Source organism: Monodelphis domestica, chromosome 3 (assembly GCF_027887165.1).
Source record: "Monodelphis domestica isolate mMonDom1 chromosome 3, mMonDom1.pri, whole genome shotgun sequence".
In the NCBI taxonomy this organism is placed as follows: Eukaryota; Metazoa; Chordata; class Mammalia; order Didelphimorphia; family Didelphidae; genus Monodelphis; species Monodelphis domestica.
Window position 1 is genome coordinate 142043075 of NC_077229.1, and position 26230 is coordinate 142069304.

Sequence of the window (26230 nt, forward strand, 5' to 3'; positions counted from 1 at the left end):
GTCTGTAATTTAACTTGGACAAATAATATAAAGATTCTGCCTCCAAAATGGAAAATAAAGTGGTTTTATTATATTCTTAAAATAGTTGAAATTAATAACTATACAAACATATAAAATATTTACTTGTTACTTAAAATACAGGAAAATATTATAAATATGTAATTTTAAAGTATACAGCTAATATCACAAAATCTATATGATTAAAGGAAGTCAATAAAATAATCTTTTTAAACTGAATAAATTTCTGAGCCATATTTGAAACTTACAACTTAAGTAAGACAGAAGAATGTCAAACAACCTCCTATAATTTTAATAATCTACTCAAACAGAATCAGTCTCTGTTACTTCTTGCTTGTCTTCTCTAAGACCCATTCAATCACCTATGGAAAAAGAAAAATTAGATTATTCTGGTAATGTGCCAATATGAAACAGAAAGAGTTAGAAAATCTAATCTTCAACAAAATCATGTTGAAAAAATTACATCCTACTTTACTGTCCACATTTCAAAGGGACATATTGGATATTTTACAATAAAGAATGCTAAATCTGACTTGGTCCTTGAAATGCAGTAATACTTTCTATTCTACCTGAAGGGACCCTTGTTATAGAATTTTACTGCAGAGCAAAGTACTTGTCCATTGGAAAAGAAAGTCCTTTTTTCACACTCCTCCACCTTCATACTAAAAATTCATTTCAAAAGAAGTGAAGTCAGATGGAGAATATCACAATGTTCTGGAAATAAAACTTGTATTCTTTAACCTGGAATTTATACATCTTTAAGGAAATAGCTTCATTGACTGTAGCAACTTCTTTACTACATTACTGGCTTTGGGCAAATGACCTACTCAGGATGTAAGTCACGGTCTACACAAAGGAACAGCTCTAATAAAATCAAATGCAACATTATCAAAATTGATTCAAGAAATATTGCTTGAATCCCTAATGTATTCATGACACTGGAATACTGTAAAGACTTCAAGATATTCCCAGACCAGCCAAACATATTCATGGAACAGCTCAACTCCCCTGAGTCACTCATAAAGTAAGGGTTACAGTATATGAGTATCTTTTCCTAAGGGGCAGATTGTTCTTAAAATAACTATAAATAATAACCATAGATATATATAAAATATTTACTCCCAAAATTTAAAATACAAGAAAAATAATATGCATACGTATATAACTTTTATTTATTTAAAAAAAAAACAACCTTTACCTTTTGTCCTAGAATCAATACTGTGTATTGGTTCTAAGGCAGAAGAGCAGTAAAGACTAGGCAATGGGGTTTAAGTGACTAGTCCAGGGTCACATAGCTAGGAAGTGTCTGAGGTCACATTTGAAACCAGGTCCTCCCACATCTGGGCCTGACTCAATTCACTGAGCCATCCAGCTGCCCCCTGTACATAACTTTTAGAATATACAGTTAACATCCCTTAATATTCAGTAATTAAAGATAGTCAATAAAATAATTTTCTTAAAGGAACAAATATATGAGATAGTTGGGGAACAGTGGGGAGAGGAAAGAGTTTGAACAATACTCAGTCCTCAATTCCTCACACATTCACCAGCCTTATGAATGATGACCCGTGAATCATGTTCATGCACCTTATTCCTAGCTCCCATACCTGGTCCTGATATGAACCCTATCAAAAACTCATTGGCCTGGATAAACTTCTGTCCCCTTTTACCCACCCAACTGGATGTGACCAATTTTTACCAATCCTGGCTGTCCTTTTTTTACGAATTTCCCCACAATGAAGGTGCCTGGCTTTATTCTCTCTGCTATGAATTCTCTGTTTGCTTGGAACTCTAAACTTTCCTGAAACCATCAAGACAATCAGAAGTTCTAAAATGAAAGGCCAGTAGCTCTGAATAGGTGAAGTACCTGTTTAGCATTGCTATTTGCTGTTTTCTTCATTTCTTCAAACAGACCTCTTGAAGTTTTCAAATCCTAAATGTAATGAGAGTGTCAAATAATGCTCACATGAGGTTATTCAGGCGATTATATCTTCTTTGCATGATGACTGATAAAGGGAGTATTAGAAAATAAGAAAAACAGCATCTAGTCTCATCAACTTACAAACTGAATTAATTGTTACCCTTGTAAAGACCACATTAATCAGGTTCTTATATGTTAGCACAACTTAGGGGCAGACATTTAAAGTGAGAAGTTATTACTGACCCATTTTATCAAGTATCATGAGCTTGTAATTTAAATACAGATCTCAACAAACTAAGTCATGCATTCTTTCTGCTATTATGATACTAATTTAGTTTTTCTGGCAGCCATAAAACACTATGAGGCCATCAGACTCTTATAATTGCTGGGGTTTCTTAGGGTAATGTTATGCATAGGTTTATAGTCAAGTCAGATTCCCTAGGATCCTGTTTCTTACAAACTGTTAAGTCATTTCTCTTCCATTTCATACAGCTGATTTTTAATTCTAAGAATAAAATTCTGCATCTATTTCTAATGTATTTCATCTTGCAAATCAACTCTGCAGTGTTCCTGGATAGGTATACTGACTTACTTCCCTACTGTCCTAATCATCATTCCCCCAAAGTTTTGTTGCTCATCACTCCTCCAAATGCTTGTTTCCTCCATTAGAACATAAAGTCTTTAAGAGCAAAGATTGTCTTTGTTTTTCTATTTGTATCTCTAAAATTTAGCACACTTCCTGACACAGAGTAAATACTTAATAAATGCCTTTATTTTGATTTAGTCATCCATTCAGTCTTTTCATTTTGGATTCAGATTATGAGAGTCAATATATTGGCTAAGATATCTTGTTATCTACTAATCTGAAAAAAAAACCACTTATCTCCCATAGAATGTATGTATACACCTTGAGCACAAGGAGAAAGACTGAGTCTGATTGTATACATAGCTTTGAGAAAGGTAGATAATTATATGAGCTCTTTGAGAGCAGGCCTTGTCTTGGCAAAGTACTTAAACAAAATAGCACTCAAAAAAATTAACTGACTGAATAGAAGAGATTGCCAATGGAAAAAGCATAGAGAAAAAAAGAGAGACCACGCTGATTTAATTCTTGTTACTCCTGTCTCCCACAGGCAAGGTTCTAAAAATCAGCTACATTTTTTAATTTTGAAAATATTTTCTAAATATTATTTAAGCCTCATGTGAACCTGACAGTAAGAACTGTGACCATAAAGCAAAAGAGGTCTTACCTTTAGATAAAACTTGGATATCTCAAAGAGACGCTGGCTGCAGGCTGAAAAGCACTCATGGTCCTCAGAAATGCCATGTTTTTTTAGGGTTTTTGTAACTACTTCTTTCAGCATCTTGAAGAAAATACAATGCATGACTAAATTTCTGAAAATTGTACAAGCAAAACTTTTCCCAGATTGATATTTTATTTTATCATTGTTCAGTCATTTCAGACTCTCTGGCCCCATTTGGAGTTTATCTGACAAAAACAGAAGTGGTTTGACTTTTTCTTCTTGAGGTTGTTTTAAATACAGATGAGGAAACTGAAGCATAGAGGGTTAAATGACTAGCCCACGGTAATATAACTCGTATTTAAGGCCAGATTTTGCCTTATGAAGACGAGTCGTCCTGACTTCAGGACCAGTACTCCACCCACTGTGATATCTTGTTACACTTTATTCTATTGTTTTGTACAATATTATACAATATATGAGTGCGTATTTATGCCACACCTAAACTTACAGCTGTATCTATATATTTACAAAGAAATAGTCATATCTTATAGTCATATTTATCAAGATGTAGATACAGATATGTCTATAGGTCTATATTTAGACACACACTCTCATATCTATGCAGTCCCAAAGATCACTGAACAAAATTATTCATGAAATAGATAAGCAAAAATGTTTCATATGATTATATGTGCGGAATATGACAGCCATGAATTCAGAACTGAAATCTGTCTTGAACTGCCATATAACCTTCACAAAATTCTGCATTTTTTCCTTAGCATTATTTTAAGAATAGAATATAGCTGTTTCAATTATTATCATGACTAAATGAAAAGAAATTTTTACCCTAGTATGTTTCTGTGATCTTGATTCCTTAGCTTGCCTTATTGGGTCTGATTCTTGCACATTTCTCTGACCTACACCTGACTTTGAAGCTACTTTTCGAACTTCAGAGCTAGGAGTTGGAACAGATGGACAGGTTACAGATAAAGACCGATGAGGGTGTGATCTTGTCATGGTTGCTGTATGATGAAGTCCACTATTACCACTTGCTTGAGAAAGAAGAGAATCAGAACTTTCAGATTTTGTTAATCTACTGGGGAAAAAAATCAAAAACATAAATTAAGAATTATGAATTTTCTATGGCATCTCTTTTCTATTAATAGTATTTTAAATATATTTTCTCATAGAGGGAAATGATTCCTTTCTAATTCCACCCAATAAATAATCAAAATAGTGCAAGTTGGTCAATTGGTTTTTGGAAATTAAAGAATGGTTTTAAAAAATAGATTCTAAGTCAATATTTCATCTACTAGGACAAGAAATAGCAAAGATTTCTCTTCTACCTGAATGAGTTGAATTTCATTAGATCCTTGTACTATTAGCTTACTCAGTTATAAAATAAAGCCTTATTATGCCACAGACTATAAAATACCAAAGTTCAGAAACCATCTTGTTCCTACTCTACCCAGAAACACAATTTCTTCTATGACATTCTTGGGAAGTGGTAACATAAGCTTTGCTTAAACAATACCATTGATGGGGGAAAACTCACTACATTCAGGAGCAGCCCATTCAATTTTCAGATAGAGCTAATTATTAGAATTTCCTTCTGTATACTGAAGCACAATCTATTTAACTTTCATTTATTTTCTATTTCACTCTGGTCCAGATAATCCCTATTAGAAAGTGATGTGCTTAAGAATATTTCTATTGAGGTAACTTTATGAAAGGAATTGTTTTGCATAGTTATTAGTATTCAAGGAACCTATATACCTTACTAACTATTGTTGCTCAGTAACATTACTACAGCATTAATATGAAGTATAGTTTTGTAATTCTTATTGCTCCTTATTCTAATATTTTTAAAAGTTGTGGTTGGCTGAATTCTCCCTTTTGCATGAGTCCTTAAATATCTTTCCAACTTTTAACAACTGAAACTGATATTATGCTACAAATTATCTGCATTTTTTTTTTTTGCTGCAATGATTAGGGAATTGTCTTCTCATAGTTAATATGGGCTTCAATTTTTCTGGCAAAATCAGTCAGAAAGCTATTTTTTATTTTCCACAAAGTCTGACACAAAAGTCATCTCTTAAATTTTAACAAATAAGACATTTAAATATTACCATTTATGCCACTAAATCTACTTAACTTCCAAAGTACACAAGGACTTCATTAAGATTATGTATAAAAATACTTTATTTGCCACAGGATGGCTAGTTTGAAATTTAATAGTATGACAACTAAATTATATGACTAAATGGAATTGATTTTATTCTATTATTTTTAATCTGTCAAAAAATGAATTTTTGTGGGCTATGAAGGTTTAAAAAGTAAAAGGAATAAAAATTTAACATTATATAATTCAATAATTTTGATATTATTTTTAGAAATTAAAATTATACTATTATGCAAATTATGCATGTAGAAATCTGATATTTTGACTTCCCAATATAGCAAGTTATGAAGTTTCTTATTTATATAAAACAAAACATTGTATTATTTCTTTCTGACATGTTTCCTCTATTTAACCTGAAATCTTGGCCCACCTATTGTTAGCAATTAAAAAAAATACTGCTACTACAAAGGGATTAAAGAAATTAGCATCTACCTAGAAAGCATCGTTTAAAAATACAGCATGAAAAGATGAAAAAGTTGCATTTGCACCAGAAGGAAACTTTCTGCCAATGCTTTTTTATCCCTACATATAGTACATTACCTTTTTGTGGGATAAAAGCAATCTGTGTCTTTTGATCTCCGCTTCAGTCTGGATACATCAGTTCTTAGTTCGCTCTGTAAAGCTTCTCCATCTGGGACACTTCCAGGCTCTGACAAAACTGCAGGGGATGGAAGAGGGCTCAAGACACAGGGTACAGGGAAACACTCTTTTGTGCACGTAGTCTGAGTTTCATAACGAATGAGGCGAGCCTGAAGTTCAGAAAATCCCCCATCTCTTTCTAAGGCTTTTCGGTCATCCAGACAATATCTAAAAAGGAGGAAAATTCTATTAAAAATGAAAGCTTGTAAGAATAGGTACAGAGGAAGATTTCTTAACCCTTTTCCAAAGAATAAGTAAGGCAAGTCTCAAGACAGAGTTAGTTCCCCAGGAACTAGTACTCAGGATAATAACATTAATATTTGGAGTAAATTGTTACTGAACAATGAAAGAGTACTCTGTGAATTCTCTAAGAGTATAGACGGCATGAAAATATCCTGGTAGTAAAATATCAAACCAAGTCAACTGAAGTTAACCTCCTGCTGTGTCATGGGTACTGTGCTAAGCACTAGGGATACAAAGAAAAGTCAAGAGAATAAAAGTTCCTGGTCTTCAGATGCTCACAACTCATTTGATGGGGGAGACAGCATGAAAACATCCACATAGAGGTCAGACATATGCAGGGTTTGTCTCAGAGGGAAGCCTAAGGTTGAAGGCTGAAGGGGAAAAGTGAGACTTTAGCTGAGACTTGGAAGAAGTCAGAGGAGTTACAAGAGAAAGATGAAGGAGATCTCGTTCAGTGTCAATAAAGGAAATGTGATGTGCAAGGGTCAGGGAGGAGGCCAATGTCATTGGATAACTGACCACATGGAGAAGAGTAAGAAGTATGAAGACTGGAAAGGCAGGAAGTGACCAGTTTCTAAAAGGCTTTAAAAGTAAAATAGTGTGGGCAGTTAGATAGCACAATGGATGGAAAGGCAGGCCTGGAGTTGAGAGGGCCTGGGTTCAAATCTGCCCTCAGACATTTCCTAGTTGTGTGACCCTGGGCAAGTCACTTAACCATGATTGCTTTGCCTTTACCGCTCTTCTGTCTTAGAATTGTTATTAAGGCAAAAAGAAAGGGCGTGGGGGGGGGGGAGGTGTCCAACAGTGGATTTTAGATTTTAGCCTGGGGGTAAAAGGGAGTCCTTGTAGTTTATTATTGAATAGGGATGACAACAGGAAAGACCTGTGTTTTAGGAAAATCAATTTGACAACTGAGTAGAGGACAGAGTGGAAAGTGAAAGGCCTTGAAGTATAAAAAATGACCAGCAGTCTAGTGATAGATAAACTGAAAGACTGTATGAAATGGTTAAGTCAACAAAGTGAGCAGACAAATCATATTATAGGCAAATGAAAAGATAATATTTAGAGGAGAAAAGTCTAAATTATACTTCTGTGATCAAGGGCATTGAGCTATTCATGTATTTCCAGCACTTAGCAGTACTGGTCTAGCACAAAGTAGGCATTTAATAAAACCAAGTGATTGACTACTATCAATTGGTAACCAATCAAGGGACTTGATAAAAAATTACACTTGTTTTCATAAATCATTGGCCCAATGGACCATAAAAATTGAAATGACTAACAAAATTTGAAATGGTATCAGGCAAAACATTAGAAACAAAAGGAAAAACATCCCATCTCCCATTAAAAAAAATCAGGGTCATACATCTCTGTATTATCTGTACATCTGGCTTTTATGTTTCAAGGGAGATATAGTAAAGGTAGAAAAATACAAAAGGAAGGTAAAATGATCATGGTTAAATGTCCTATATCAAAATTAGAACTCTAGATTGTAATGGGGAAGCTGGGATGTAAATGTAGTATCATTAAAAATCTTTAAAATCATAAACAATAAGATAATTCAAACAAATTTTATTCATCAGGAAATCTGGGGAAGATAACGGATAGCTCCTTTAACCTTCAGAAAAAATATAATTGAAAAAAGAGCTAAAATCCAGAGGCCTCCCACAAGTTTCCCCCATTTATCTTTATCAATTCTTTAAGAAAAAAGACTAAAGATCAATTTGACAGTTCATTGTCCTAATCAGCTAGCCAAGAAATAGTTATAAAAACCTACTGTGTACAAGGCACTGGGTTAAGTGCTGGGGAACAAACAAGCAAAGGCAAAAAACAGTCTATTCTCAAAGAACTCAATCTAACAGGGGAGACAATATTAAAACAACTATATACAAGTAAAATATTTACAGGATAAAATTGGAGATTATCAACTGAAAGGGGCAATATGCTTAAGGGCCTGTTCCCACAAGTAGTTCTCATATTCCAGCTTCCACTTTCTGGGCCCAAGACAATATCTTGGGTCAATCAGACTGAATTTATGACCCTTAATTAGACCAGCTCCAGGTCCAGGAAAAAAGGAAAAAGAATGGCAAAAGAATAAAATGGAGCTGGGACAGCAAGGGAGCACAGTAAAAACAGAATCAGGCCTGGAATTGGGAGGTCCTGAGTTCCAATCTGGCCTCAGATACTTGCTAGATGTGTGACCCTGGGCAAGTCACTTAATCCCTGCTACCTAGCTCTTTCTGCTCTACTATCTTAAAATTGATGCTTTTTATCAATTCTAAGACAGAAGGTAAGGATTATTTTTTGAAAAGAAGAATATTGATCCTAAAAACAAGAAATCAGAGCAGAGAGGAGATATGAAATCCACTCCTGATTACAGCCATTACTACTATAGTATAGGTGGAAACACAAGGCCAGTAGAAAGAAAGAGAAAGATGGAGAAGAGGTTTTAACTGTAAAGACTTTTTGAAACATTCCTCTTAATAATTTCATGGGAGAACTTCTCTGTTCTCCATACCTTCCTTACCCTCCCCTCCCAACACATTTTCCTGCCTGGCCATGAGGGGCCAGTTTACTAAAGATGTAGGAGGATAATGGAACCCAGAGGTGCAGAACTGATAAATACACATAATACACACACACCTCACCCCCATGAAGGCTCCTTTAAGTCCCCCTACAGCAATACCAGAAATGTTGGATCCTTCTCCTATTCAATTCTGTCAGTCTAAAAGAACAGAGAATTAGCAGCAAGGGCTAGGGGAAGGATAGGATAACAACAAACCTTCTAAAAGGAAAGGTTTGGCTGAAAGCACATTGTTATTGAAAACACCAAAGAAAATCCAGCAGATTAAGAAAGACAAAAGTGATTAAGAAAAAGAAATAAGAAATGAAAAGGCTCAATAATCAGAGGACAAGTACTTCATAACAGAGAAAAAACATAAAAAACCTCCTGGGATAGGTGAAGATAACACAGTAAATTCTACAAGGGCTCTGGAAATGATAATAGAAATAAAAAAATTTCTGGAATGTTTCAGAAAGCTGATTTTTAAAATAAGTGGAGACATCATTGAAAGGTCAGAAATTAAAATGCAAAAGAAATGAGCACATGGAAACAAATTCTCTGATAAAGAAAACAAATGAATTGGAATGCAAAAATGTATAGTATAGTGGTAGTCTCTCAGTGATCGAGAATGACTATTGTCTTTGTGCGTTTTCATCTATGGTGTACCCTCATGTGGCTCTGGAGTCCAAAGACTGAGGCACAGAGTTTGTGGCACATGGGGCATGGGACGCCAGTTGTTACGGGAGGTGCAGTTGTGGCCTGGTGTCGGCATTTACGTGCAACGGCAAGACGTCGACGTGGCTCATCTTCAAAGGTGGTGGCAGCATGGTTAATGTGGGTTCGCCAGCTCCTTCTGACAGAGGCAGCGAGTTCTAGTTGCTTTGGTGTAATGTCAGCCCACTTCAAGTTGGACTTTAGCTGATCCTTGAATCTTTTCTTTGGTCGGCCTTGTTTCCTGAGTCCAGCTGAGTGTTCACCATAGAATATCTGTCTTGGTATTCACTGTGGGTCCATGCGGATGACGTGTCCAGACCATCGTAGCCAGGTTTTGAGGACCATGACTTCGATGCTGGTGGAGTTGGCTCTGTCAAGGACTTCCTGGTTGGTGATTCGGTCCTGCCATCGGATCCTCATGATTGACCGGAGGGAGCGTTGGTGGAATTGCTCCAGCTGTTTCATGTGCTTCCGGTACAGTGTCCATGTCTCACAACCGTACAGGAGCGAGCTGAGGACCACTGTGTTGTACACTTTGAGCTTCGTCTCAGTGCTTACACCTCTGTGTTGGAGGACTCTGCAGTGCAGCCGCCCAAGTGCCTGACTGGCCTTTTGGATCCTGGCATTGACCTCGTGGTCTAGGGACCCGTCATTGGCAATGGTGCTGCCCAGGTACTTGAAAGTGTTGACGTTAGAAAGCTGCGTGCCGTCGATTGTAATGCACGGTTGGTTAGTTGGCCTCTGTGAATCTTGAAATTTCTCAGACTTGTGAATGTTAAAAAATTCCCCTTTGGGGAATTCTCCATTGGGACAATTCCCTATTGGGACCATTCCCCATTTGGACAGTGAGAACTCTACTTAGATCAGAAATGGAAAGACCTCTACTCCACCCATACTTAAGCCTCCTTTAGGGGAAAAAACTCCTTGCTGAACAATGTAAAGTACTTAAACCCATACTTAAGCCATGCCTATTTTTAGAACTAATACAAAAGGTTGTTAAGTACCCATAAAGGTCAAGCAACTTGTGAATTTACAAGGAACAAAGAACTGGGAAACTTATTCAGAGCTTTCCTGGTGTGAATTACTCAAAAATCCACACATTCTTAAGTGTGGACTAAGAATGGTCTGTCCTTTGAAAAACGTCTACTGTGATTGGTAGATATAAGAATTTGGGGGAGGTGACAAAGGAAAAATTTCCCTTTATAAGGAAAGGAAAAGCTGAAAAACAGGATCTCTCAAAAGACAGTCTCTAAGGAGGCTGTTGAAAAAGAGTCTCAAAGGAGGCTGTTGGGAGAGAGCTCTGGAAACAGGCTCTTGGGACTGTCTCTGGCTGGAACTCCCTTTGAGGAAGACTCTGGCTGGAACTCCGTCTGAGGAGACTCTCTCTCTCGGGGCTCTCTCGGGACAGTCAGCTGGGAAGTCTGAATTGCAGCTGGTGCCTCTCTGATCACTAGAATCCTTGTTTGGACAGATCTTGTGGTGAGTGATTAAGCACTGACTGATCTCTCTCTTAAGACTCAGGTCTAGGCCATGTTGGCTTAAGACCCTTCATACTTATTCCTTCCTTATTCTCTCTCTTTCTTCATTCCTCAATGTATTATTAATTAAAATCTCTATAAAACCCAACTGACTTGGGTATATTTGAATAATTGGGAATATTTCCCTGGTGACCACCTTATATTTGATTTAAAAACAAAACACTGTAGTGAAAACATATTTCTGCGGTCACAATTTACTCATCCACTCTTTTATCTATTACAATTTAAGTCTTCCATTATTTTAATCACTACAGTTTATGACACCCAACCATTTTAACTATTACAGTTTATAGCCTTCAATTTAACTGTTACACTTCCCTGGTGCGGGTTTCAACAGCACCTCTGTTTTGCTGAGGCTGATAGTCAGGCCAAACAGTTTTGTTGCGGTAGAGAACCTGTCCACAATGGTTTGTAGATGATTTTCTTGGTGGGCCATGAGAGCACAGTCATCTGCAAAGAGAGCTTCCAGGATGAGTCTCTCTGTTGTCTTTGTTTTTGCAGTCAGGCAGCGAAGGTCGAATAGTGAGCCATCCAGTCGATATTTGATGTATAGGGTATATGGGGTGCTCAGGGAGGGGTAATATCTCTGGACTGGAGGGCTTGTCGTGCCCTCCTAGGGCAGCTCTCCAGCCTCTGACCCTCACCTGACACCCAGCTCTCACTTGTGGCTCCCAGTAGTTGCTAGCATGCGGCAATGGCCAAACCCCGGGCAACGGCTTGGAGGGCCGGCTAAACCGTGTGAGGGTAGCCATCAGGTCGTTGACCCCTGGTGAACCAGGGTTTTGCTCACCCAGCATGTGAAGACTGTTTTGGCGGAACAGGCAGAAGAAACCAATAAGAAGGTTCAACGGCTGAGATGGCAATGCAGTAAAGCACTGTGGAGTGCTTAGGGTGTGTTGGAGCACAAAGGACAACATGGCCATCCAATGCAGCAAAAATGTAGCAATAGAACAAAATAATAATCAACAAGATTAGAAGAATACATGAGAGCTGTACAAAAAAATATGCTGAATGTGAAGATAGGGTGAAAGGAGATAATCTGAGGTTTATAAGTCTTTAAGAAGCATATCATGTAAGGGAACAGCTAAAGACCATTCTCCACAAAATAATACAAAAGAACTTCCCAGAAACACTGGAAGCAGATAGCTAAATGAAGATTTAGAGAATCTACCATATATCAACAGGAAAAAAATACAACTTTCAATTACCAAGAAATTATAGTCAAGTTTCAGAACTATTGAATCAAAGCACAAATCTCAAAATAGAAGGGAGAAAATAAAATCTTTCAATTCTATGGGGACTCAATCAAGACAACAGGGGAATTTGGAGGGAGAGAGGGATTACATCCCATTATTAATATAATATTATAAGTTGGAGATATTGAGATAACATAGAGAACACATCTTGGAAGGCAAAAACAAGAGATTTTCACTTCCTTCCTCTACTTTTGAATATTAGACCTTAGGGATAGAATTCACAGACGCAGAATAAAAAGAGAGGCCTGAGAATTGGCAATGCCCAGCACGGAGAGAAAAATCTGGTAGCATTGTGAAACTGACCTCTCAGGGAGATGGTAAGAGAATGGTATTTCAATGAACTATTACTGGAGGAATTTAGATATTTCAGATCAGCTTTAACTGGGGTATATGTATCACTTCTAAATCCCACCAGGAGAGAAAAAGTGGAGATTAGAAAATATATATTTTAGAAAACAGAATGAAAAGCTAGAAATGAGTATATCCAAAGGGACGAATGATGAGGAAAAATACAAAGTATAGAATCAGAACATCTAGATTAAAATCATAGAACACTTCTCAGTGTAAAACCCTTTTCCTTCACAGATAACTGGCTTTCCTAGGAATAGATTTGAGAGACTCATATAAGAAGTAAGGTATAAGAAAGGGAGTGAAAGGATCCACACTTCTTGGAAAGTGGAAATGCAAATTAGTAACATTGCATAAGACCCCCTTGTGAGGCAGGATGATTACATATTGTTCTCTTATCTGAGCTAGAAGAGAACAGTCAAACTAACAGGTACAAGCTAGCTACAAAGATAAAGGGATTAAGAGAAAAAGAAAAGATAACAATGAAAATAAACCTAAAAATATATACATATATATAAAATTTACCCTCCACTTTTAAGTTAATACTCTGATTTGAATTGATTCCATAACTCCTTCTTGTTTCGTTTACCTCCACTCCTTCCCTCCTTTCTTTCCTCCTTCCCTCTCTCTCTCTCTATTTGGTAAAACTTAGATCTCACAGACTAATGCTTTGAAGGCATAAAATAAAAATACATAGAATTACAAAGGCAACAGATTATACTGAAATAGTTATCAAAATATTTTTTTAAATCAAGTACATAAACAAGATAAACAATCTTCAATTAACATCCATATTAAGAGGTAATAGAAAAAAATAACCATTATAATCCTATATGTGAATTAAGTTTCTCCATAAAAAAAAAAAATAGAGGAATGGATATGAATCAAAACTCAAAGCTTTTAACTTACACAAGACCAAAACAGAGCCCTAGATATGTATACTCATACATGAGAATGACATAGAGACAATGATAAAGCAAAAGAGACTAAGGTAAGACAGGTAAGAAAAAAACCAGGAGCAAGCAATGTCATAAAAACTGGGGAGGATATCTAGAAAGCGACAGTTACCAGTGCCAAAAGCTAGAGAGGAGAAGAAATATAAATCCCGAGAAATGGTTAACATGGCACTATGTCAGAGGTTGGGCAGAACATGAGCTTCGAAAGAAGGCAAGATATTATGACAAAGAACAAAGGCTCATTCCAGGCATTTGGGATAGTCTGTGCAAAGCACAAAGGAGTGTTAGGTTTGGCGAACTGAAGTTAGTCAATTTGGCTAGAGTATATACCTGAAGGGGAGAAATATAAAAGTAGTCTAGAAAGCTAGCTGAGAGACAGGCAATACTGGACTTTAAGTCAAACTGAGGAATTTGTATTTTATCTTAGGAGCAATAAAGAATCTAAGAGTGTCATAACTAGAACTAGGCCATAGGAAGATATTTTTGTAGCTGTGTAGAAAATGTGTTGGAAAAGACATAGAGCCTGGAAGCAGGAAGACGAATTTAGGAGGTTATTGCAATAGTCTAGGTAAGCCACGATGGTTAGAATAGAATCTAATGTAGTAGATGAATGAGATATAATAAGGAGATAGAATAAATGGAACCTGACAAATGACTGGAGGTGGGAACAGTGAGGAAGTATGAAAAGTCAAGAATAACTTGGGTTGCAAAACTATCAAATGGGAAAATTTTGGTCAACTAAAATGATGAAATTTTTGGTCAAGGTTATTTAAGAAACAACATACTAAGCATAGCGGGGCTATAAGGTTTATTTATTTATTTTTTAGAATGAAATCCTTACCTTCTGTCTTACAATTGACACTAAGTATTGGTTCCAAAGCAGAAGAGAAGTAAGGGCTAGGCAACTGGGGTTAAGGGACTTGCCCAGGGTCATACAGCTAAGAAGTGTCTAAGGTCAAAATTGAACCCAGGACCATCTGCTTCTAGGCCAGTTTCTAATTGGCCATCTAGCTTCCCCTGTAACTTCTTTTTGATAGGAGCTTTATTTAATACCAGTGATCTCATGAATGCTTAAAATTCTAAAGTAAAAAGATTACTGGCAGTACTATACTGGCTTGATTCTAGCTTACTATATTACTATAGCTGCTCCATACAAATTCCTGACAAAGATATAAGTTAGAGACCAATACAATGACAAAAAAAATGCATTTTTTGTTATCCTTTATATAAAAACTAAAATTAAAACATTAACTATTGTCTTGAATTATAAACTATCAAGTTCTAGAAAAATATTAAATAAACCAAAGAGAATTTCAATAGCATGTATGTACATATATAACTAACTTCATTTTTCTCATTTCCATTTCCTTTCCAAATTGAGAATTTATCAGAAATGGAACACAGTGAACCTCCAAACCTCAAGCAAGTAAACTCAACTGAATTTTATTCAGATTGTCTGATCAATACTACTTAAGAACAATTCTTATTTTGCATGTTAACAGCAGAATCTAGCTTCAGGTAAATAGTCTAAAATGATTACATAATTATTTTCTCACGACTATTATGACTTAAGACAGGACAGGCATATGCCTTAACACTAGACGTATATTATCTAAGAAAAAAAGTTATTTCCATCAAAGTACCATCTTCTAACTAATATTTAAATTATTTATGATTTAAGATATTCTTCATATTTTATAAGTGAAATGACGTATGTTCAATCCAATTCCAAATTTATTAGACTAGGTACAACTTGTAACACATTCACGGGGCTCAACTCTGAGTTCACTATTCAGTTTCATAAGATTTTTATTCTTTGGTTCTCTATGTCTGAATCCATATACATCTACTAAAGTCACTAAACTAAAAGAGACAAAATTCATAATATTCTAAAACAAAAAAAAAAGTTTGATATAGACATTTAAAATTATTTTTAAATAACTTACTCAATCCCATGATAGTGACACACAGAGGCTTTTTCAAAAGGTAAGACTTGTACTTTCCCAGGTGTAAGTTCTGGTGTCAGTAGAAAAGTATTTTCACTAAAACAAACAAAAAGAATCATTTGATACTTAAAATATATCAAGTAGTAGATAAATAAAAATTAGAATACTAAATATTGAAAGAGAGTTTACTTTTACTTCTGTAACCGAGAACCACCCAGAAGACATAAGGAAAAGGCAAGACCATATTCTGTAATCTATTTTCTTTTATTAACATTTTTTACTCTTCAATAAGGAGAGAGGTAAAAATAGTTAATTTAATTCTCATCAATAAACATTTATTAAGTGTATATTGTAGGAGATATGACAGGAGGAAGGATGGAGACAAATAAAGAAAAACTTTATGGAAAAGGTGGCATTGAAGCATAATTTTAAAGAACGGAGAGGATTCCAATAGGTAGGCCTGGGTTTGAGAGGGGCATTCCAAAGTAACAAAATCTGATGGGAAAACACTGGGCAGGTAAGGATAGTGTATAGTCTAATTCAGTCAATGTAGTAGAGTGATCTTCATACCATTTGGTTCGCATATCCCTAGCAGGAAAAAACTTTTTGACCATGCATCTACAATTACAAATTATGTAGCATAGTAATTTCAGTTGCATATGATTTCATGACTCGTTCCCCCTCCCGGGGGGGGGGGGGGGTCTTTGGCAAAGATAACTGAAGTAAATCATTATTTCTTTTTCTAGCTCATTTTACAGGTGAGGAAACCAAGGCAAATAAGATTAAGTGACTTGCCCATGGTTATACAGTTAGTGTCTGAGGCCAAATTTCAAACCAGATCTTCCTGACTCTAGGCACAGCACTATCCACTGTGCCATCTAGATGCAGACCTGCCTATCTACACACACACACAAACCCACACACACAATTATACTAATGTTATATACATTATAAAAACAAAAATGGACAGGAAAAGGCTATGATTAAAAATATTTTATTAATAATACAAAATACCTTTATATTCTCGCTAAAATTAAAATTTTGGTAAGAAAATGATTGAATATTCTTCATTATTTTTTAAAAATTTAGCTGAACATTTTTGTGATACCAAGATAGTTTAATTTTTTTAATGAACAAAAATCTATTTTTTTCTTCTTGTTTCCTTCCTTTGTCCTTAGGAAAAAGAAAAATGATAAAAATGAACTTGCATACTAAACTAAAATGTATCCCCCTCTCATAAAAAAATGCCCCAAAATATCTCGTTTTATACCATGGGGACAATTTGTAAGATATCAAAAACATTGTAAAGACAAACAACCTTGAAAGAAATAAGAACTCTGCTGGATGTAATGACCAGCTGCTATTCCAAAGGACTGATAATAAAGTATGCAATCTATCTACTAATTCAATCTAAAGATTTGGCTCTGTTTGGTTCACTTTGACACTAGGTTTTAATGGCTACCAGAGATGAAAACCATAATCTCATAGCAAGATCCAAATAGAAGATACCATTGGCTATGATTCCTAAATATCAATATTCATTTTTCAATACCATTCACTAATTATGCAAAGAGTTCTCTTGAAATGACTTTTCCTGGTGTCAGAGTCTGAAGGTATGGTCGCTGAGGTTCAGGTGAGAAGGGGCTGGGCACATGACAAAAAGGTAGGCAGTGACTTCCTGACAGATGATTGTCTTAATTCACTTCCAAACTCTCTGGTGAGTTAGAGTTAGGATGATAGTCTTGAGAGCAGAATTACAGGTAATTCTATACTGTCTGCTTTATCCTCAGACCCTGATGACAGCTGTGGCCATGACCTCACCTCTTGTTAGCTGCTGTTGCACTTGGTGTGTCTGCACTTCACCCAAGGTCATCATAATACTCCCTTGATCTTAACAGAAGACTGAGCAAGTAGAAAGGAGTTCTTGTTCTCAAGAAGTATTTTCTAAGGGCAGTCAGGGTACTTGGGCTTATGGAGTCTTAAATCCCCATCCCAGAATTCTGTGTGGTATGCCTAAATTCTGTCCTGGGTCATGGAACACAAATAACTACGATTTCCCCCCAAGAGTGAAGATGTGAAAGGGTTCACGATTCTGGAGGATTTGCCTCTTCCAGCTGCAGTCTTGGAGGTATGAAGGTCCAGGAGACAAAGTGTACCTCATTGCGGCTACTGCTACAGTAAAATCCAGGGAGTAATGACAGAGGCATGCCTGAGCCAGGTAAAGAAGGCCGGCCTGCTCATCCACCTGCCTGGGTACCAAAGCCTCCACCAGAGCGGGCACCAAACACAAGGAGAACAGACGGTGAGAGCTGCAAGCACGCTCAACAGCTATGTTGCTCTCTTCAGTTTTAATACTTCCTATGTGTAAACCAAAGGATAATAAGCTTGTATATTTCAGTTGGGTTGAGTCCAAGGGAAAAAATAGTAGGAGACAATGCTCAAAAATCACTGTGGACAGACAGCCTTTGAGAAAAGAATCTTGAGAAGCACTTACTTTTCACATGGGTATGGGGATGAGGAAAATGAGAAAGCAAAGCAAAGGATTGTTTAGAAAGAAATAACAAAAGCAACTGAGAGTAACATTTTTTAAAACATGCCTTTAAGTTTGAACATTTTTGTCACCTTTTAGATATTTAGGTGCTTCCTGGGACAGAATAAATGAAAGCAATCTGGCAAATAGGTATGATTTTCCACCATGGCTTCCATTTCCTAGTAGCATAAGAATGTGGAAATCTAAAATTCTGACCCCCTTTTTAGGAGTCATTGATTGCTTTTCAGAAATGGAACTCTAATTGCTAACCTGTTCTTCTGATGGGGTGGTAGCAGTTCAAAATATCTCCAACATAGTTTACCATTTTAAAATTCATTAGAGTTAACAAATTCCTTAAAATGCTGTGGATTAGTCTTTAAGTTATTTCCACCTTAGTGTAAATTATTATAAATAGGAAGTCATGTGGCATAATAGAAAGGCCACAGGATTGGAAGCTTAAGTTTAAATTCTACCTCAGGTAACTGTTAGCTATATAACTCCAGACAAGTTACCTAATCTCTGTGTTTCAGTTTCCCTATCAAAAAAAAATCACAATACCTATCCCACAGAGATTTTGTGAGGATCAGATGAATAAATTTATATAAAGTGACCACATTTAAAGTGCTATATAAGGCAAAATATAGTAAAAAAAATGTCAACTAAAACTAGCTTTTTATTCCATCTAAGGCTAGCTATAGAAGAAAAGATTTTTGATTGGGAAGATGGGGTGCATTACACAACTAGAGAAAAGCATAAAGGAATGGTCAAGGTAAGAAAGGGAAGGCAGCACATTTAACTGGTGATTTACATCCATAAAAAGTACCAATCCACTCTGATGAGGAAAATAAAAGCTGGCCTCTCTGTGGGCTTAAAGGTTTTGTGAAGCAGTTTGCGGACTTAATCTTATTTGCTCCTCACAACAACCCTATCAAGTAGGATTTACAAGTAGTATCTTCATTTGACAAAGAAGATGAATGAAGTTTAGAAAGATGGTTTTGTAATATACCTGGGCTCAAACTGGCCAAGGTTAATCTGAGTAGAAGCCCTGGATTGGACCCTTGGCCTGGATATGTGCTTGCTGTGTTATACTGGGCAAGCTTCTTATCCTTTGTCAGACTTTAAAACAGCCACAATGTGCCATAGGGAATATGTTTTTTAAAATCCAAAGTTGTCCCACGAGAACAACTTTATAAGTTTTCAAACGTCACAAAATATGAGTTTATTATTAACATTATTAATTACTTATGAAATCCTTTTTCAATGGGTAAAACTAAACTTCAGTCTAGCCATTACTTGAATGAACACAAATGTCTAATTAATAGGTTCCAAACAAATGCAATTTTCTTACATTTTTCAGTACCTATGTTTTTTGTTTTAAAAGTTTTCAACTTTCCACAAGATTTCACTATACTGACCTTTGGGATTTCTTCTGTTTTTCTAAACATAATCTTACCCTCTCTCAAAATTAAAAAGTATCCAAAGTAGATTACAACCAACAGAACACTCAGTAACAGATGATACTAGTTTCTGATATTTATATGTTTAAAGTATTCAAAATCCAGAATGCTCTCAATTAATTCTCAAAGAATCAAAAAGTGAGGTAACTGCTAAATACTTTACAAATGGAGAAAGTGAGGTTCAAAAAACTTGTGTGATTTACCCATAGTTATATATATAGCAAATAAATATAAGAGGTATTGAATGCCAGACTCAGGTTTCTGTTGACTGATTCAAAATCCTCAAATATCTGCAAGGATGTCCACTTTTTTCTACTGATGACTTCCTCCTGGATGAAGCATTCATTTTGTGGAGGGGCTAAGGCTGCCCTATCTTAATTCTTTTCCTGTCCATGTTCCTGACTTCCTTGGAATTTCAAAACTGTGTTCTCAAATTGGTACCTTCACCTTTTCCATATCCCTTTTGTGTGTTGTCTTCTCCCATTTCTGAGACAGGTAGAAGGTACAATGGACAGAACATTATGCCAGGAGTCAGGAAGAAATAAGTTTGAATCCAGTGTATGTGTTACCCTGAGGAAGTCACTTAACCTGTCTGCTTCAGTTTCCCCAACATAGAGATCACGATAGCATCTATCTCTCAGGGTTGTTGTGAAAATTCAATGAGACAATATCCGTCAAGCACTTAACACAGTGCCTGAAATATAATAGATTCTTTATCCTCCTTCCCTTCAATCTATCATCTTTTTATATTGCCTCACAAAAAAATTCCATGGGAAATTGAAGGGTAAACCATATACAATATACTGCACTGGGTACAAAAAGAAAGAGATTAAGGTGGATGAAGTGGGGAAATATATTAACAGAGGGAAAAAGAAATCACAAAAACAAATGCCTTAATTCCTTTTCAGACTTGCATTACTGCTCCAGCTTTGTGAAGGCAAAACATTTTTGACCCTCAAGTAGTTATCACGTTTATACAATTTCAATCTCAGTCATTCTTTTGACCTTTATTGGTTATGTTAACCAAAGCAATAATATGAGTTTGTTAACTAGAGTCATACCAATCTGTTCTGAATCATTAGATGGTAATATTAAGAAGACTATAATATAGGCAGAACTTAATTGAGGTAATGTTCAAGACCCTAAAGTTCATGTACTTTTGTCTCATTTCCACTCACAAATGGTAACTTTTTTAGTTTTGTTTATAACTGTTAGCAAATCCTTTCTCAAATTCACCTTCTGATTCATGATTTATCATAATACAGTTCAAAGAGCTTTTCATGAGGATCAAAATGTACTAAATTTCGACTGAAAGGTTTTCTAAATGATATAGTAGCAAACAACAACAATGAAAAAACCCCACTCTAAATAAGGATATCATTCATTTCTCTTTGTTGTTGCTCAGTTGTTCCTAACTCTAGATGAGCCCATGAATTTTTGTCCATGGAATTTCTTGGAAAAGATACTGGAGTGTCTCCATTTTATATATGAGGGACTGGAGTAAATAAGCATTAAGTGATTTGCCCAGAGTCCCACAGCTAGGAAGTATCTACAGTCACATTTACTCAGCCCTTCCTGACTCCTAATCGATTGCTTTTATCCATTGCACTACTTACTTCCCTTGCACACAGCTGTCACATATTTGGTCAAGAGAGTAAAGATAACATTATTTATTACGTATTAATTTTGTAGAACATCTGCTAAGGTACTATTCCATTAAATTGGAGGTGAATATAAGTTCTAGTTGAAGATAAGATGGGTCCTTTCCCACTCTAGAAGTTCTAGTAAAGGTTAAGTAAAAGAAAGTTGGAGTTATTCATCACCATAATTTAGATTATCAAAGGATTTTTTTTTTGACCATAGAAACTCATAAAGACCATCTACTAAGGCATAACGGATCTAAGATGTATATTATGGAAGCACACTGCAATATACCCTCCCAATGCACTGAAGAACTTTGGAGAAAATGTTTTTGATTAAAAGACTATCTAAATTACATAAGGGTAATGAACTAGGTAATGAACTTTGGAGGAGGGGGTGGAATCTATAATATAATGGGCAGAACAAGGTATTTTAAAATTTTTAATTATTTACAGTAAGAAAGGGAATTGCATTTAAATCCAAAGGCACCATTTCTTAACACATACATTCTCTTCACTCATGTCTTCTTTAGGTTCTCTTGGTTTAAAAAAAAATAATAATTCACACTTACGTAATATTTTCAGCTTACAAAACTTTCCTACTTCTATCAAGGGCGCCACCTTCCATCTCATCACTTTGATTTGCAATCTCAGTGTCATTTTCAGCTCCTCTATCTAATTAGCCTCACACATAGAATTGCCCAATTCTGTCATTTTTGTCTCTACAATCTCTCTAACATACATCACCCTCTCCACTTCAGGCACCATGTTAGTTTACAGCCTAATTTCGTCTTGCCCAAACTATGTGCTTTCTCTGCCTCAAGACTCATTCTTTACTCAGTTGTTAAAAGTAAATTTTCCTAAAGTGCAGATGTGATACCTTCTCTTCCCAATAAGCTCTAATGGGACATAACTTCTAGGATCATAAAAGACATATAAGCTCCTCTATTTGGCCTTTGAAGACTTTCCCAAAACTGGCCCCATTCTATCTTTACAGACTTATTCCAAATGACTCCCTTCCACACATTCTCTACCACTCAGGCTGACTCTGCCACCATTCTTCCTTCCCCCTTGGCCCTTTCTCCCCTATCTCCATAGTGGGCACTAGGCACTAAGACTTTCAAGTCTTAGACACCCTGATTCCTTCAAGATTACACCAGTGATTTTGAATAGTGTAGACTTACTTGCCAATATAAAAATATTCTGAAGCTCTTCACAAAGGCAACCTCCTTTGAAAGACACAGAAGGTAGAATATGATTCATACTGTTTATGGTTTTCAAAGTTTTTTAATAGCTGTATTTTGACTAGCTCTTCAGATTTCATTCAAAATATGTTCTGATTGTAAAATTTGAAATGGATCCCATTTTTATTTTAAAATACAACATCTGATGGGTTTTAAAAACAAAGACTGTGATGATGGTATAAAATACTAATCTCTGAACTGGAATGCTTGGATTTTATTCCCATTACTAATTCTTAACTATTATGTAAAACACCTACCCATATCCTCTATTAAGCTTATACAAGATCTTTCTATTCTAGCCCTCATCTTCTTTATGTCTCATAGTTCTTGAAATTTGGAAAAGTATCACATTTGGTTCAATGTTTTTGCTAAATAGTTAATCATTAGCAAGCTCTGAGATGAGACTTTGCAAGCTCAACCACTCCAAGCACACATCAGAACGCAAATGTAACAAAGAATCCTGTGAATTGTGAAGTGTTTCTAAAACACTTTCACTCAGACTCCTGAACTCTAAAAGAAGCCTTCACTCTTATTCAGTTTACTGACACTTCATCTACACATTCACCAGATTTGAAACACAAAGCTGGACTGAGGAAAGAGGTAGCTACAGGCAAAATGAGAGTAAAAGTGGTAAATGACAGAAAAACAGAAGACGCCATAGGAGTAATATGATGTTATTAGTATATTTTTATAGGATTACTATGTTATTAATAAGAGCTTTTTAAGGTATAAAAGTATTTTCCTCACAACAACCCTGTGAGAAACATTATCACTATTTTACAGAGAAGAGAACCAAGGCACAAAGATCCTGTCAAGAGTTTAGTCCAATACTCTTTCCATTATTACCTTCCAAAGTGGAGAACTAAATGTGCAAAAATGAGATGCTGAACTAAATATAAATTATTAAGTCAGTCACAGATCAAACATAATATAGTAGAGATGTACAGTATATAATTATGGACTAAAGTTATTAAGAAGAGTAGAAAAAATATTCAGTATTGTCTAATAATTTAGGAAAGTGCATAACGTTTTAGATATATTTGACTTATGTTACCTATCCATCAGGGGAAAAAAAATCATTTCAGCACTTAAGCTGAACTATAACTTTATCTATTAAAATCACCTGTGTAGAACAAGTAACCTCTCTTCCCTATCCCAAAAAGGGTGAAAAAAGTTCATCATTAGTTTCCCTGTGTAATATTATTAGACATTACATGACATACTTGTGAATATAATTTGTGTGTGGTGTGTTAAAGATACTGATACAGATACACAAAGAAGTAAATGATCAATTTAAATTTAAAAAAAATTTAATGTACAGAAAATGGAAGTAAGGGCAAATAAATAAGAATGAATATGGAAGTATAACACAGACTTAAAACAATAGGATTTAAAACTGGGAGGTGCCTTAGAAGTCACCATTTTTATAGCTGAGGAAACTGAAGTTTATCACAGGAAATAACTTGCCCACAGTCACAAAGTTGTTGTAGGTAGAAAAGCCAATGTGTAAAACCAGATCTTAACCCCTAAACTGGTACTTTCCACTGGAATGCCAAAGCTGAGAATACATTGAGGCTGGTAAATAATAGTAATGAACAAAAACAAAAGGTAAGGTGCAGTAGGATGGATTTTTTTCTGGAATTCCTTCAAGTAATATCAGGGGAAATAGGATCAAAAAAGAGATGAGACAACTGTTTATGGCAGGCAGGAATATTGTGGAGAAGACAGGCCTCCCTAACTTTTTATTTTGCCTTGCTTTTCTCTGCCAAGGAGACTTATCTTTTGACCAGAAAGGACAAAACCAAAACCTTTTTAAAAAGCCTAAAACTTAAGAAAGAAGAGATAGTAAAAGAGTATCTAGCATTCCATAATGAATTTCAGTCAACAGATCCAGATAAATTACTTAAAGCAGCAGAGGCGATTGTTGATCACTATCTTGACTGAAAAATAGTGGAGAACAGAAGGAATGTGCTGTAGGACTAGAGAAGGGGTCAATATCCTGCTATTTTAAAAAAGGGACAAGAGTCAAGGGTGCAAATCAGCACACAGAACAATAAGGTAGATTTGATAGAGGGGTCCTCAAGACTTGAGCTCAAATCTAGGCTCAGTCACTTATAAGTTATGTGACCCTGGACTAACTGTCTGCCCCAGTTTCCTCATCTGTAAAATGAGAATAGCATCTTCTGTCAGCGTTGTTACAATGATAAACGTTTGTAGAACACTCTGCAAACATTATTATTATTATTATTCAAATTCTAGGCAAAATTCTTTAAAAAAATTTTTTAAGCAATAATTAGCTAGGAAAAGAAAAGCTATAAAAGAGCCAACTGGCTTTGTCAAGAACAGGTCATATTAGAGTTACCTCATTTCCCTTCTAAAAAAGGTTACTAAAATAATAACCAGAAAAGTGATATTGAGTTTGCAAAGTACTTTTATGTAATTATTTCATGTATCAAAATAACCTTGTGAAATAGGTACTATATTCTTTATTATCCCTATTTTACAATTAAAGAACTTGGTTCAGAGATAAAGTCACTTGCTCATGGTCACACAGATAATAATGGTCAGAGACCTTATGCATTTCTGCCAAGATGAGCAATCTCTCCTCAGTGTAATCTCTCTACCCTTCCTTCCTCTGTGCAGATTAAAGTTCTTCCACACCTCAGCAGATAACAGCAAGAAGTGCTATAGTCGAAAAAAAATGTTACTTGTTGACCAACCTTCTGGCAGAGAACCTCTCCAAATGTGGTCTGGGCCTAAGATAACAGACATGTCAGGCCTCACTAATAGCCTTTCTTACCTAAGAGAAGCTACTAAAGCTTTTCAGGGCCCAGGTTAAAGAAATCTCATTCACAATGGGAACTAGAATAGGATTTCTGTGAAGGTTTATTTGTAATAACACTTTATATTATCTCTTCAAATTATCTTTTAATAATCATTCCGTAAATGTGACAAATTACTTTGGGATTAGATCCTATTAAAAATACAAAGGCTTCTCACTAAAGTCTCAATTCTAAAGGACAGAAAATATGCATATTGTTGAATCAGAGTGAGTTCCAGCTTTGGGAAGAAAATGGGTTGCTATTTCAATGATAGAAATACCAGAATGATAGAGGCAGGAACAGGGAGTGGGATAGAGATTGGTACCCTGGGCACAATCTAGGGTGGTGCCACACATACATACAGAAATAACACTGACTTTCATTCTGAGTTTCTCTGTGTGTGGCATTTAAGGACCTTAAAAATCTGCCCCCATCTCCCTTTCTGAACCTTTCTATACTTTACTCCCTGCTCTGCACTCTGTCATATGACTACACTGTCCAACTTGCACTTCCTCAAGTATCTATCTCCTCTATCTCCTATCTGGGGGTCACTATCTTATCTATCATGACTGAAATGCTTTGTCACCTAACTTCCACTTCTTAGTTCCCCTGTCTTCTTTCAAGATTCAGCTCAAGGAACAGAGAGGCGGGCTCAGTGGGTTGAGCTAAGCTTAGAGATAGGAGGATCTGGGCTCAAATCTGACCTCAGAAACTTCCCAGCTGTGTGACTCTGGGCAAGTCACTTAACTCCAATTCTAACCCTTACCACTATTTTGCCATGGAACCAATACTTACTGTTGATTCTAAGATAGAAGGCAAGGGTTTAAAAAAGCTTTGTTTCAAGTCTCACCTTCTCTGGGCAGCTTTTCCAGCTTTCTCTCCCATCCCCCTCTCCTTGCTAGTACATCCCTTCTGAAATTACCTCCCATGTACTTGTGTATATTTTGTATGTTACTTGGAGTATGTCAG

At 35.9% G+C, this 26230-nt stretch overlaps 1 protein-coding gene across 3 annotated transcripts in view; it reads right to left on the minus strand.

Annotated features, from left to right (window-relative positions):
- Positions 1-287: 287 nt before the first annotated feature.
- The window catches only part of MTBP (MDM2 binding protein), a 93987-nt gene continuing 68044 nt past the window's right edge, over positions 288-26230 (minus strand). For 2 of the 3 annotated variants that reach the window (XM_007488256.2, XM_007488254.2), the window contains exons 17-22: positions 15569-15664; positions 5906-6172; positions 4030-4279; positions 3190-3303; positions 1886-1951; positions 288-380 (exon numbers count right to left, since the gene is read on the minus strand). In XM_007488256.2, the coding sequence (XP_007488318.1) occupies positions 342-380; positions 1886-1951; positions 3190-3303; positions 4030-4279; positions 5906-6172; positions 15569-15664 (832 nt within the window). In that variant the 3' untranslated portion in view covers positions 288-341. The remainder of the gene's footprint in view (positions 381-1885; positions 1952-3189; positions 3304-4029; positions 4280-5905; positions 6173-15568; positions 15665-26230) is intronic. The other variant, XM_007488255.2, reaches the window with a different exon arrangement.